The following is a 15,619-nucleotide window of genomic DNA, read 5'->3' as shown; positions in this document are numbered from 1 at the left end:
CGTTATTTGACAACTTCGAAGGAGAATGTGCTGCTACAGCTTACAACTTCCTCTATGCTGTACAGAAACTTTTTTGTTTTGTTTGTTTGTTTTAAAGCAAGAGCAAATGTGATATAATTGCAAACTTCTGATTAATTAAAGATTTGTGGCTGTGTTTTGGTTATTAAAAACACATTCCTCATTATTATATCTATATTTCATATACAGTGCCGGTTTAGTAGGAGAAATCTATCTGCTCTGTGAAAACCCTTAAAAAATAAACAAGAAACGCATTTTTCTGGCTTTTGAGATGCTTCTGAAACACGCTGCAGCGCGTCAGCTGGAATTACAAGAATTAGTCCAGAGCTGCGGTCAGCTCAGGCAGAGACCTGACCTCTGCTGAGTGGACTTTTCTAGTTTATACATGTTTTTTAGAAAGCATCCTTCCTTGGAAGAGGACATTAGGTTTGTCACATTTCTATACGTATGGACATCTGTTTATCACTGTCCTCATTTGTTATTTCATCTGTGCAATGACAATAAACATCCTGTAAGCTTCATTAGCATCTTAAAAAAAATGTAGCTGCTGTTAACCCTTTCATCACCATCACTTTTCTTGTGCTGCTTTTAGTGTGCGCCTTTTACAAGTATTTAAACCTATGAACCCTGAGCAAATCAGTGCAATTTCTTAAAAAACCAAACAATCAAAGAAAGCAATGAGCAACTTGGTAATAATTGTTTCACAAATTGTAAAACAAAAGTAGATTTATTATGATTTCTATAAAAAATGTCTAGGGAGAACAGAAAAAGGATAGGGAAAAGCTCTATTTATAGTTACCATGAAATTATTTCACTGAATCATTATTTTTCGAGATAATTTTCTTGCTGTATTTATTTATTTATTTATGTTTGAACTAGCTATCAGGTAATTTTTTAGTACTTTTTACTAATTTAATGCAATGTTTTGTTTCCTCTCATCTTTTACTGCTCATTGCCTTTTGTCCATGTTTTTGAAAGAAATCAAGCCACTTTGCTCAGGTTTTGTAGGGTTAATGTACGACAGCCATCTCTCAATTGACTCATCCACCTTTGAACCAACTCACCGAAGAGTGACAGCACCCCGCAGGCGATCCACATTATCAGGGACATTCCTATACTGCCCGAGTGCTTCAGGATTCCCTTTGGAGAGATGAAGATCCCAGCTCCAATGATGGTGCCGATTATCATGGAGATCCCTCGGAGCAGGGTCACCTTCTTCCCCAGGCCCACCTTCTTGTCGTCCTGTTTCCCCCTGGGATGTGACTGAGTCCCATTGTGTCCATTTGCTGCAACCTTGTCATCTTTTTGAGTAGATACAGACCTTCTGGTCATTTTTTTACACACTGTAACACTCACAACCACACACAGTCTCTGAACTCAAAGTATATTTCTCCTGGGTCTGTCCCTGTGGTCTCGCCTGGACACACTCAGTCTGTGGGGACCAGGGCAGGCAGTTAAAAACTAAGTTGCAGTGATGAAAGACCTCACTCTCTCCCTCTCCCTCTCTCTCTCTCTCTCTCGCTCTCTCTCTCTCTCTCTCTCTCTCTCTCTCTCTCTCTCTCTCTCTGACTTCAAACTTTTTTTCTCTTGTTCCTCTTTCTGTGTTACTGTCTCGACCTGTCTCTGGTTTTCTGTAGTCCCTCCTTCTCTCTCTCTGTTTCTGTCCAGCCATGTCATTACGTCTAAAACCATCTGTTTCTCACCAGGGTGAGGTGTTGTGCATCTTTGCTGCAAGGTGACGCAGCAAAAAGGGTTTCACTCTGTTATCACAGTCACCTGCTTTAACATAACAAAAGCTATGTAACATCTGCGCTGGGAAAGTTTCAGCCATGGAAACACAGAGGTAAAGGCTGAGATAGCAAAGGAGCCAATTAAAGGAGCTCTCTCACAGGTTGCTTTATAATATGATGGGGTGTGGTACACAGTACGTTGAAGGGAACAGTAACTAGGAAATGTGTTGGCAAACCCTCCAGAGTTGTTTTACTTGGAACAGATCCATGTCCAGTCACACACACTTACACACTCCATACAAATTTATTTGCATGCAGATTTACATCTAATGCAGCTCAATGCCATGGACACAGGTGTATAATTAAACTTATATTTCTATTATAGATATAAAATCACAATGCTAAAATTCTTGCCATATACCCTGTACATTGATGACAACTCTTTTTCTTTTTCAGATTTTATTTTTTACAATTTTCTTTTTTAATTGTTTTACCTATTTTTTTATTTATCTTTTAGAATCTATTTATTTTCTCATAATTTCATCTTATTATTTTTGATAACACTTTTTTATTTTCCTTTTTTAATTTTCCTTTTTATTTATTTTTTAACCAATTTTTATCATTTTTTATTTTTATTTTCTTTCTTTCTTTATTTATTTATTTATTTCTTTATTTCATTATTTCTGCTTATGTTCATTGCTATTATTTATTGCTTTATTGGCCCTACTTTACCTCTGTTGTATCTGGGAATATTACATTTCTTTAAATTTCCTGTTCATTTCCAATTTCTACTGTATATTTCTACTGTTTCATAATTCCACTTGCCACTTGCAACCCATCAAAGAGGTCTAAGGGATGGGATGGGGCTAAGTGAACAAGGTTTATGGTTAGGGTTCTGGTAACAGTAATTAAAAAAGAAAAAAAAAGAAGCTATTGTCTTTTCTTTTTGCTCTGTGTACCACCCGCTTGTTTCAAGAAAACGCTGGCTACTAAAGGAAGCTTTACCCTTATTAGACAATTCTTTATTAGATATAATCAATGTGTCTTTATTAACAGGCTATGTACCACAGTCCTTTAAAGTAGCTGTCATTAAACCTCTTCTAAAGAAGCCCACTCTCGATCCTGAGATTTTAGCTAACTATAGACCGATATCTAATCGCCCCTTTATTTCTAAAATCCTTGAGAAAGTGGTTGCTCATCAACTCTGTGACTCTCTCCAAGATAATAGTTTATTCGAGGACTTTCAGTCAGGCTTTAGACTTCATCATAGTACAGAGACGGCACTAGTATTGATTGCTTCTGATTCAGGTCTGGTCTCTGTTTTAATCCTTTTAGATCTCAGTGCCGCTTTTGACACCATTGACCATCTAATCTTGCTGCACAGAATGGAAAACTTAATTGGCCTTAAAGGAACAGCATTAACCTGGTTTAAATCTTACTTATCAGATCGTTCCCAATTTGTTTACATAAATGATCAACCCTCCGCACACACTAAGGTCTGCTTTGGAGTGCCACAAGGTTCGGTCCTTGGACCAATCCTTTTTACTTTATATATGCTTCCTCTAGGCAACATAATTAGAAATCACTATAAAGTTTCATTGTTATGCTGATGATACACAAATGTATCTCTCTATGAAACCAGAAACTGATCAGCTATCTAGACTTCAGACATGTCTTAAGGACATAAAAGCCTGGATGAGCTGTAATTTCTTGATGTTGAATTCAGATAAAACTGATGTTATTGTTCTTGGCTCCAAACACCTCAGAAACTCCCTTTCTAACAATGTAATTTCTCTCGATGGCATTACCTTGGCCTCTAGCACTTCTGTACAGAACCTCAGAGTTTTATTTTATCAAGATTATCTTTTGTCTCCCATATAAAACAAACTTCAAGGACTGCTTTCTTTCACTTGCGTAACATTGCAAAAATGAGACATATCCTGTCCCAAACAGATGCTGAAAAATTAGTACATGCATTTGTCACCTTTAGGCTGGATTACTGTAATTCCCTATTATTTGGTTGCCCCAACAAATCACTTAGGTCTCTCCAACTGGTGCAGAACGCTGCTGCACATGTTCCAATGGGAACCAAGAAAAGGGATCATATTTCTCTTGTTTTAGCTTCTTTGCACTGGCTCCCTGTAAAATCCAGGATTGAATTTAAAATCCTCCTCCTTACTTACAAAGCTCTAAATGCTCAGGCTCCATCATATCTGTTGCAGCTCATAGTTCCTTACCAACCCTCAAGATTACTGCACTCTGAAAATGCAGGGTTACTTGTGGTTTCCAAAGTTTCCAAATGCAGGATAGGAACCAGAGCCTTCAGCTACCTTGCTCCTCTCTTATGGAACCATCTTCCAGTTTCGGTCAGGGAGGCAGACACCATTTCCACTTCTAAGGGTAGACTTAAGACCTTCCTCTTTTATAAAGTTTATAATTAGGGCTGGCTCAGGTTGCCCAGACCTGTCCATAGTCAGGCTGACATAGGTTTAACCTGCCGGGGGACTTTCTGTAGGGGTCAGAGAGCAGTGGGACTAACACTGCTCTCTGACATTTACATTTAAGCTATAATAGCTGATTAATGACTCTAGTTTCATTAGTGTGTATATTCCTGGGGCCCAAGTTTCTTGTGCTCAGTTGAAATCCCCGTCCGTGTGACAGGGAGGAGGGGGAGGTGGCAGAGTTTTCGGCCCGATCCAGCGGGGGTGATTTTGAGTCCATTCAGACCTGCAACTCTGGATCTTCTTCCTCTCTCTTTCTTTCTTTCTTTCTTTTCTTTGTTTTCTATTACTGCTCTCTAGCATTCATATTTAAGCCATAATTGCTGATCAGTGACTCTAGGATCCTCATAGAGTGCTTATCCTTTTTATTGCTCACTACCTTGGGTTTGTTGAACTGCACTATGCTAATCCCGTTGCCTCTCCGGAGCATTCCTGCACACTTGTTTCCTAACTTTCCCGGATCCTGGCCGCAACCCTGGCTGTGCCTGATCATGGTGATATCTGTGCTGGCGCTGTGACCCTGCCTTTGGTTTTGCTCGTGCTGTGGCTGCACTGATACTGTACCACCCGCTCGCCCTGATTGTGGTCTGGTCCTGGTTGCACCGATGCTGTGATCATGCCTTTGGATGCTTCCCTATCAATATATGCATGAGACTCTTATCAACACCCTCAATATCATCAAGTGCATTTGATAATTTCGCACCTATCATTATTGTAATATGACATGCGTCTGTTTCTATTATTGCTGTGCCTCTCTCCCCCTCTCTCTTTCTCTTTCCTTTTTGCCATGATTGTATTTCATTTGTTATTTACGACATCTATTGCACGTCTGTCCATCCTGGAAGAAGGATCCCTCATCATCCTCTACCGCTCTTCCTGAGGTTTCTTCCTTTCTTTCCCTTTTACAGGGGTCTAAGGACAGAGGGATGTTTATCATGTTTTGTGATAATGGGCTCTAAAATTGACTTGACTTGACTTGACTTGACTTGACATATAAAATGTTATACACAATGTTGCCCACAAGAAAAATGCTGTAAAACTGAAATTGAAGACGTGACATTTTGGGTGACACTGAAAAATTGGCCATTTTTACAGTCCCTGTTTTCAACAATGTGTCCTCAAACAATACTACTTGATGAATTAGGAAATGGATATCAAATATTTTAAATACAATTATTTTGGGTGAGAGATTTATTTTTGAACTGAAAGAAAAGGGACTGTTTGACATTTATTAATTTTCCCTCTTTTCTGAAACATTATTTTAGGGTCAGAGAGCATAATTGTAGACATACAGGGAATAATTAAGGATTCTGAAAGAATATGGAACTATGGGCTTTAGTACAACATCTGCAACTGGATACTGGACTTCCTTACATGCAGAGAGTTAGGATTGGCAGTCTAACCTCCTCTACATTAGTGCTCAGTAACGGAGCCCCCCAGGGCTGTGTGCTCAGCCCCCTTCTGATCACACTTTACACCCAAATCAACAATCTTGCAGAGTGGTGCACAGAGAACAACCTACTGCTCAACGTCAGTAAAACCAAGGAGCTGATTGTTGATTTTAGAAAGAAGCAGGCAAAGACACACACCCCTGTCTACATCAGTGGAGCTGAGATGGAGCAGGTGAACAGCTATAGTCCTTTGAATTACTATAACTGAGAACCTATCTTAGACATCACACATCACCACCCAGGTTAAAAAAGCACAGAAAAGGCTCTACTTCCTACGGAAACGTAGGAAGGCTAAATTCCAGAGTAAGATCTTGGTTCTACAGAGGAGCATTAGAAAGCATACTGACTGGAAACATCATGAGCTGGCATGGTTCATGCTCGGCCCAGGACAGGAAGGCTCTACAGCGGGTGATTAAAACTGCCCAGAACATCACTGGTTCCCATCTACAGAGCATCAGTGACCTCTGTGAAGTGAGGTGTCTGCACAGAGCCCAAAAGATACTGAAAGACAGCAGCCACCCCAGCCACAGTCTGCTCACCCTGCTGCTATCTGGAAAAAGATACAGAAGTATCTGCTGCAGAACCACCAGACTACAGAGCAGCTTCTTTCGCCAGACTGTGAGACTCCTCAACTCCTCCTTCGACGCCAAAAGATTCAGCAGGATTAAGGATCATCTTAAAATTTGAATTCCTCTTAAACTACCTTTATGAAAAATGACAATAAAGTTACCTTGTACCTTGTACGTTGTACCTTGAATACATTAAGCCCATCTTTTTTGTTTCATTTTGTGGCATGCTGATGGTTTGTGCTGTGCTAGCAATATGGTGCATCTTGTGTGTATTGTTTTAATGTCATAAATATTATAAAAATGCAGCTCAGTGTTCTTCTCGAGGTCTTCAGGACAGACTGAAACACTTGAGAAAAGGAAAGGGGAAAAAGAACTTCCTCACTCTGTTCTCACTCGGCTCTCAGCAACTTCCTACTCAAAGCAAGAGGAAATAAATAGTTTTATTGCAAAAAAAAAAACAGCTGGACATAGTGTTTTTCAGCAATTGTTGCTAAAACAGTGCAAGTGTAAAAATGAAATATGATGTAAAATGCACTTTTCATGGCTTTTCAGTATAATTGTGTCTGTGGAGTGAAGCAGAAAAGACCCCGCTCTCTGTTTATCTTTTGCTCCATTTTTCAGAAAACCTGTGTAACAGGGGTTCCAGCAGAATAAAGGGAACAATAAAGGGATGATATCTGTTCAGGTTATCTTTGGGTAAGCTACTTTCAGCCTCCTTAGGTGCGCCTGACAAAACTTTAAGTTGCAGTCAAGTTCATGGTGATCAATACAATGGAGGGTTTGCATGAAGAAAGTATTTGGACTTTTTTGCCCAATGAAAGTGCACCAGCTACTGAGCCTTTGGGCACCTACAGACCAGATTTCACTGGGCATGTGTGGCACCACAATTGTGTGACATCATCTAAAACTATGGGTGGGTTTGCATCACAGATTTGCACAAAATGTAAGCGATATTTTTGAAATGTTAATAAAACATAATTGCGAGATGAATGCATTTTTACTGAGTGATGTTCTGTGACTGTGATAACATTCCAAGAAGCATGGCAATGGATGTTCAAAACACTATTGCAGCCATCAAACTAGCCATCATTATTTCCAATTCAATGCCACGTAGGCATGTTATGGAGTGATAATGGAAAGGCAAGCCCCTTATACATGGGAGCAGCCATGTATGAGAGATTTCTGGGAGGTCATAGTCCACAATTTCACAGAGGAATTATGGATTCAAAACTTCCAGATGATCTGCTCAACTTTTTAAGAGTTATGGGATGCAATAACAGCTCTTGTAGCTCCTGCTACATCATGCCTGGGGGAGCCAGTTCCTACCGACAAGCACACAGCCTTAGCATCATGTGACCTATAAAAAGCCAAAAAAGGAGTTTCCATTGCGGTTTGGCCACATATGGCTTTTCCAGAACACATGAACTACCTCATGCTAACGAAAAAATTGATATAAATGGGAGCTCTCTCCACTGCAAAGCCATTACAATAGCTAGCATTTCTACTGTAGATACAGTAAGGTGATCTAGCGTTCTTATTATAACACTTTCATCTTTTCTAGGACAATAAAAGAAACCCAGTACTTCCATCCCTAGGCTCCTTCAATCCATCTGATTATATATATTTTTTAAGTCTTATGTACTGCTCTCTTCTCACCCTGATTGAACTTATCTTCTCTAATGTTTGCATCCCCATTTGTTTGCCAGCTTGCCAGGAATATGTCAGTTCCTAAATCACATAATTATTATTTTTTTGTGTACGGTTGCAGTTCGTCTGCTGTGGTTTTGAGATTGCGTTTGTGAAACCATCGTGATCCGTTATACCCTGGAAAAGAGAAGTCTTTTTTTTATTGATTACGTAAGGATGTTTGCACAGACTGCTGACAGCAAGTATGAATGACCAATAGGATTTAATAGTGAATATTTATATACTGTATATCTCAACTCATAATTCTTTGATAAATATGATTTGTAACTGGAACTGGACAGGGCTAGGTGAAACAGTCAAGAATATCTCCTTTTGTCCAAGCAGCAGTGAAAATCCTAAATTTACTATCACATAAATCAGAAAAGCAGCACATTTTCACAGCTGAGAAGCTAGAACTAGATCTTTTTTGCTGAGAAATAACTTGATTCATTCATTCATTTATTGTCACAGCTTGACCTCCTAAAGCTCATGAGAAGGCTGGAGCCTATCCCAGCAGTCACTGGGCAAACGGCAGAGTACACTCTGGACAGACTGAAATATGAGACTAAAGGACCTAAGGAATCCAGTGGACTAATAAATCTTCCTTCTACCTTCTATCTTCTAACCATGTCATGCTAGCACCAATGTTAGGCCAGATTTCAACAAAAAAAATTTCATTTTATAGAGGTCCATTGATCTTTGGCCTCAAGATATCTGAATGAAAAAGGGTTCGACAGGTACCCATGAGTTCTCCAGGCCCACTTTATGCTAGTCCCATGCAGTTTTAGGCAAAAAACATGCAGGTTTTTGGGGGTTCTTTTGCACGCAGTATAAATGTGTTATTTTCTTTGATTGTATTGGAGTATTTCTGCATATTGGGGTCTACTAACTATCTTGCAATTGTTTCTATCTACGAACTGAGCACGCAGGTGCAGCTAATCACACTGATGAGAGGGGAAAATAAGGTCATTCTTTTGTAACCTTAAAGTTATTTCTTAGAATTTGTGGGACATTTGTTGACAAGTTAAACAGGTTGATAGTTAAACAAATAGTGATAGGCATCTGAAAACAGCGCAGAAAAACCAATGTCGATCTAGGTATCAAAGGGTTAATCATGGTTAACTGCTAAAATTCAGCTATTAATAACAAGTCCAAAAGTTAGACAGCCCTAATTATTTGGGTTGAAAACACCAGATCTGCGTGGAGGGAAAAGATGATTGTAACATTCCCCACTGTATTTTCGATGACATCATCTCTCTAATGTCATGTCCAGTCAGCTGTCCAGTCAGCTCCAACAGCTGTTTAACATACACTGTTAACAACAATACACAGGCTGTAGAACACAAGAATCAAATGTGTAACTATTGTTGAAGGTCATATTACGAGAATCAGGTTTAATGGCTCAAAAGAAAAACTTCAGAGACCAGTGAGATGATCAACCAGTTGGAAAGCAGCCAACAGTTTATCTAGTTCAAATGCAGTTTATTTTGAGGTCAAACTGAAAGTGAACACTTGCACAGTAAAACTGTGTACACACTACAGTATTACACTATGTACAATAGGTCAAAGGTGAAGCAGTTGAAGTTGTTCCGTAAACTGTGATGGATCTTTATTTTCACTTCTTAATAGTTAAGCTAATCTAGCAGTTTGCATAAAGTTCATCGACTATACAGAAAGATAGACCACATAACGGCTCACCAAAAGCAAAGTCAAAACAAGTCAGGCACATTATAAGGTTTAGAAAAAAAAACATCATATACAGATGGGAAGCAAACTCCAGTCTCCTGCATAAAAGTCCTAGATTTGTTGGATTCATCTATCACCCCTCCTACCTGCCCCATAGGCACCCTGGTGCTTCTTATATTATGTCATTACAAGCAGCGTATCATGTGGACGTGACAGGTTCCTTCAGGCTGTGTTCTCATCTGACACTGTCCAGTGCCTTATGACATGGATGTGAAAGGTTGTTTTCGGTGTTGGGATCATACGCCACAATCACTGCAAAAGTAGCTGTACTTGATGACTTCGGAATAACAATGGGCTCAATCTGAAGACATGATTGACAGCTGTTTGTGCTAATTGGTGTGCTTGTGATTGGTTGGGCAGGTCTCTGGGCAGGAACTCCACACAGTGGAGATCACTACTGCAATTGTCAGAAGTAAAAGGCTAACGTTAGACTATAAACAAACTACACCACAATTGCATGACTTAACATCTCAATCACAAAGAGGCTGTAAAGCCTTGTTCAATGTGGCTTGGCAGTTATTGCCAGTTATTAGCAACTTGTGTATGTCACAGACATTTTTTCAAACATCTAACTGAAAACCCATTCTAAAAATGCATTGACTTTGAGACGAAGGAGGTGCTGAAATGCCAACTCATTTGAGGGTTTTAGTTCTCCTTATTGGGGTATTCTATCCTCACTCTATTAACTGATAGCTAGAGCTACAGAAAAAATAAAACCTACATTACAATAAACTGTATGTTTAATTTAATACCTGTATTATTTCAGCTGATATTATGCTTGCATGGTGCATTCATAATTTGTTCTGTCAATTTAACTCAACTCTACTGACAGACAGGAGCATGATTTCTGGGCTATGGAAAATATCTAATGAAACTGCTATAAGTTGTAGCCTACTTTAAGGCAACAGGGGATCACAGCTAATTTTTGTTCTAGAAGGTTATTCTTAGATATACAATAAGAACCTGTCTAACATAGAATGTAAACAAATGACTGCAGTTTGGCAGTTACTTTGTCTCTGAATATCATGTTCCAGCATGAACTAACACTGACTTTTCAAAGGCCAACCAATGAGATAACAGCTCGATGTGATTTAGCCAGAGGCAACACAAGCAACCAGGGGAAGTTAAGAGATGAACTGAAAAAAGAGAGAGAAACTTTCAGAGAAAAACTTAAACACAACATTAAAAATGATGTGTGTAAGTCACACTCAATGAAATCAATGTGTTTTGTTTCTGTGTGCTTTGGCTAAAATTTTGACTCAAATATAACTCCTGTAGCACATTTGCTTCCCCTTCAGCTCTCCTGCTCCCTCTTTGTCCTGCTGAATGCCCGTGTCTATTTAATTGGACCATATTCTCTAATTCTACGATGGTTAAAATGCCAGGATTCAAGCACAGTGAACATTTCAGTTGTTTCCAATTAAATACCATTGGTAACATTGGATAACAAGGCAGATGTCAGGTCTGTCTCGTGTTTGGGTTTTTGTCGATTGCATTGATTGTCCCTCGGTGGTCAATAAGGCAGATTCCAGAATGTTATTCTTGCAAATGGAATTTAAAACTTTTGTCATTATGTTCCTCATCTTTTCTGGCACAAATGGACGGCCATCCACAGGCTGACATGTGTAAACAAACTGGCCCCAGATGTAGATGCCTGCGCTGTTAGTCATGAGCTATTTCTATTCTCTTCGGGTCAGACCCAGAGCCAGAGCATTGAGATGAGTTATATCAAAACCATGTTTATTTGGAATGCTGTACGCCGCTCGCATATTCAATGTATTGTGTGAGCCTTTGTTGTCCCAAATCTCTCTCTCTCTCTCTCTCTCTCTATATATATATATATATATATATATATATATATATATATACACACACACACACACACACACATATATATATATATATATATATATATATATATATATGTATATATATATATATCTATTCTTGTGCACTGGATCAATGTCTAAGGAATGCCTTGATAGAATTCCCTCAAATTTGTCACAAAAAAATCGGACTCCGGACCCAACGAAGAACTCATTTGATTTCATTCGTAAAAGGTCAAGGTTGTTGTGACCTTGCATTCATCCCCTTCTTGTCACAAACATCTACTTTGACTCAGTGATGAAGTGGAAAGCGATAAAAGTGACTATCATTGACTTGGGTTTAACACTGAGGCAAAAAATGTTGGTAAAGTTGAATGACCACAGTATGTTATCAGTATAATGTGGTCATCTATTTATCTGTCTATTAGGATTAGTACTATTAGTCTAATGGTGTGTTATACCTTTTATATATACCTTATATTTACTTATATATAGCAAGCTAGCAAGTAGCTTGTGAACTAAATAGCTCAAGGGCTATTACAGCTTGCGATCAGGACACAGGTCTACAGTTGACAAAACCACACCTCCACACCAACACAATTTTAACAATTTATTTGGGATTTTACAGAAAACTTCAACATCGATATATTAATCTGTTCTCCTGAGTGCTTTGTTTGTTTTTCAGTGGTACTGGGCATTCCCACTGTGTCACTGTTATCTGCTGCATCTACTGATGCAATGATGTTCTAAAATCTTGTTTGGTTATTTCCTATATAGTTCACCATTTAATACACACTACACACACTACATAGAGAATAGTGAGTGAGTGAGTGAGTGACAAAAGTATGCTGTAGACCAGCATGGGCCACTGTGTATGAATGCAGAGACTGAAAGATGAATGCTATGAATAATTGCAGTAATACAATATGCTGTCTCTTAGTGATTGGGATATTTGGCTCACAGAAAGCGGGGTAAAAAACGTGTGTGTGCACAAATGCATTGTGGCGATAGCTAACTAGTTATGACATATTTTCATTGCTGTTGCTTCACTCTGCTTCTATACAAATATCTGCAATCATAACAAGTGCTGAGCTATATATACACACTTAACAGTTGGCTGAGGGTTGTATTCTTTGCAAGTTTTCTCTGTGACCTCTTCCCCCTTTCCTCTTGACTGGGCATTTTTCACTTTTCACATCTCATATGACCTGCATCTTACTGACCACCCATGAGACATGGCAGGAGGACATAATCAGCCCTTTAAACTCTGCAATAAAAATGGTCTGCTAGTGCCTATAGGTGTTTATGCTTATTGTGATGTCATTTTTTGGAATATGTTCAAACGCGTCATATCCTCAAAATCTGTTAAACTCAAAAGCGCAATAATTAATGAAACTATTGAAAAAACAAAAAAACACACTAATCCAAAAAATGTTTAATGTAGAAACATAAACAAAATATTTAATAACACTGCTTAAGTTATTTGAACTATATTGCTGTGGTCGGGCACAATCCTCTTAAATAGCTATTTTTTAAGAATTAGGAAAAACGCTTTGTTTTTAAAAGGATCAAATGGAAATAGGGTATGTCACAAACTTTTAAATGCATAGTTGAGAAATGGTAAAAAACTAATGATAGATGTAGAAGGGAACCAATAGAAGTGATTTATGGGGAAAAAAATTGAAGTGTGGAGAAACAAGGTTTGTGCCCGACAATGACAGCACACATTTTTTTTAGCTTTTTTAGATATGCTCATTTATATGAGTAGAGTACACTCATCATTCAAATTTGACTATTGTAGGACACTATGAGTCCTTATTACAGTTGATTGTTGATGTGTGTATAGGTGAATACAGGTATTTATAATGCATTATAAGCCCCATGAGTCAACCTCTAGTTTATAACTAGTCAAGAGCATCCATAAGACACTTTCCTCTTATAAATCACTATAAGTTACATCTATAATGTTTCATGACTGATAATACAGTGCACCAGTAAGCATTATGTGTGTTTATGAGTGTATCCATAAGGCATTTTGAATGCATTATTATTTACTCTGAATGCCTTCATAATGCATTATAGATATAGTCTTCATAGAAAATGTTAGCAAAGTTTGTTCACACAGGCTTATTCATTTGAATTTTGACATTTTTTACTTGCTATTGTACTATTTACTTTTGGAGGAACATTGTTTTTGATAAAGTATGGAAGCTTTATTTTACATATGTGTGGTGTCACTCTGTTGTGTTGTGATTGGTAGGTCTTTTTATATTTTAAATTAAACAGGTATGTAAAAGACAGCAATTTTAGGAATTAAAGAAGGTATGGGTTTTGGAGACTTACATGGTAAATTGAAGCAATGCCAAAGTGTGTTGCCGCAGCAGCACCTGCACCCTGCATGGGTCAGTGCCCCTCTTGATCCAACCAAGTTTTGAAAAGTCTGTTAATGCCACTGCCTCTCTCTCAGCTGTGGTTTATGAGATTTGAGGCAAAGCACACTCCATTGAAAAGACATGCACATGTGGTTGGGAACATTTCTAAGATACTAAGTGATAAACACTACATTTAGGTAGCAAATGTAAAGCTTCAAGGTTACCCTTTCCCTGAGAAAATTTGTGTAACAGAGGCACACTATTTGGTGTTGCTCCATTATTTATCAGAGAAGAAAGTGTCAGAAAGTTTCACTCTGATTTTTTTTGTCATTTTGATGATTATAACTGCTGACATCCGCTATTCTAACATCCAGCTAGTCAGTGCTTGCAAGTGATCCATCTGTGTTCCCACTCTGCTGGGGCCCCTCTGCAGAGACATCTTCAGAGACCCATGAGCTAGGAATGGAGGCAGTGAGGGTGAGAGGGGTAATGCATGTTTGTCTGGGAAGGGGGCCACTTGCAAGACATGAAAGACTCTGTGAGAGGTGACTGTGTGTCCTTGGCTTGGTCTGCCTGCTCATTCAGAATGGGTAGAGGGGAGGCTGTCAAACTCAAAGTGATCCAAGTATTTGTGTGTGTCTGCTTCTCCTTTGTTTCTCTCTCTCTCCTGCCTTTAAACACTTGTCCTGACAAAAGTGTTTAGCTGGAGGGGGGAGCGTATCAAATCTGCAAAGAGATTTTTCATCCCACAAAGAGGGAACAAAAGACAGAAAATCCCCTTTATCTCATCCTTTTTCCCTTTCTTTCTGCCGTCGGTCACTGGCGGCGGTTGTACTGTGACAGCTCCTGTGAGCGGCTCATCCAGTGACATACGCATACATGCATGAACACGCATACAATTAGTAAAACACTTAAGCTTTGACATAAACGTAGTACCTGGTGGAGAATTATGCAGCATTAAAATACCTCCACTCACTTCTTTAGGGGAATAAATACAACATCAAATTGTGACTGTGATGAGACAAGGTTACAGGGGCAGATTTTCTGATTTGGGAGCCTGGGCAAACCCAAGGATGGGTTCTCCCTTGGGTCTTATTTTCACTCTTTTCTGTAATGAGAATGTTTTTGGTATTAAGGTAGGTTTTGATGTTCATGGATGCGGCCAAGGACCATACACAGAGAGATTACACAGAGATTATACAATAGAGCCTTCATGCAAACAAAGAAAGTATGACTTTACAGCCACCACGGCGGCAGTCCTTTCTAAAGCATAACAGTAACATCACATTGCAATGACAATAATTTACTGTTCCTGAATGGCTGATCCCATCCTCTGCTAAGACAGCCTGCTCTCATTCCAGAGTCATGAGATACAGCCACTTTTGTAGTGCTTTCAGTGCAAGATCCCAACACCAAAAGCCACATTTTGCTTCCACATTAAACATCGTTGGACATCATCAGCTGAGAATGGGGCCAAACAGAATAGGTGGCAGTATTATTTTACGCTGCTAAACAGCACCTGCCACAGCACCATGATACATGGATGGTTGGCATCAGTTGAGATTGTGTCTGGATAGAATCTGTCCTGTCTGCATAATACGCTGCTTGACGCCATCAAGATAAAAATGCTGCCTGTAATGACATCATACAAAAGTGTTGCTTTATTTGTCATGAAACAGTAAATTGTGTTTTACTCAGTCCACTAGACATCATATTTATA

At 38.9% G+C, this 15,619-nt stretch overlaps 1 protein-coding gene across 1 annotated transcript in view; it reads right to left on the bottom strand.

Moving 5' to 3' along the window:
* slc7a11 (solute carrier family 7 member 11) overlaps positions 1–1,439 on the bottom strand; it is a 32,077-nt gene extending 30,638 nt beyond the window's left edge. Inside the window, exon 1 of the mRNA XM_042493313.1 lies at positions 1,083–1,439. Within this exon, the coding sequence (XP_042349247.1) occupies positions 1,083–1,350 (268 nt within the window). The 5' untranslated portion in view covers positions 1,351–1,439. The remainder of the gene's footprint in view (positions 1–1,082) is intronic.
* Between the last annotated feature and the right edge of the window lie 14,180 nt (positions 1,440–15,619).

This window comes from Plectropomus leopardus, chromosome 9, assembly GCF_008729295.1.
Source record: "Plectropomus leopardus isolate mb chromosome 9, YSFRI_Pleo_2.0, whole genome shotgun sequence".
NCBI lineage: Eukaryota > Metazoa > Chordata > Actinopteri > Perciformes > Serranidae > Plectropomus > Plectropomus leopardus.
The sequence above is the reverse complement of the archived record's forward strand: the minus strand, read 5'-3'. Positions and strand labels throughout refer to the sequence as shown.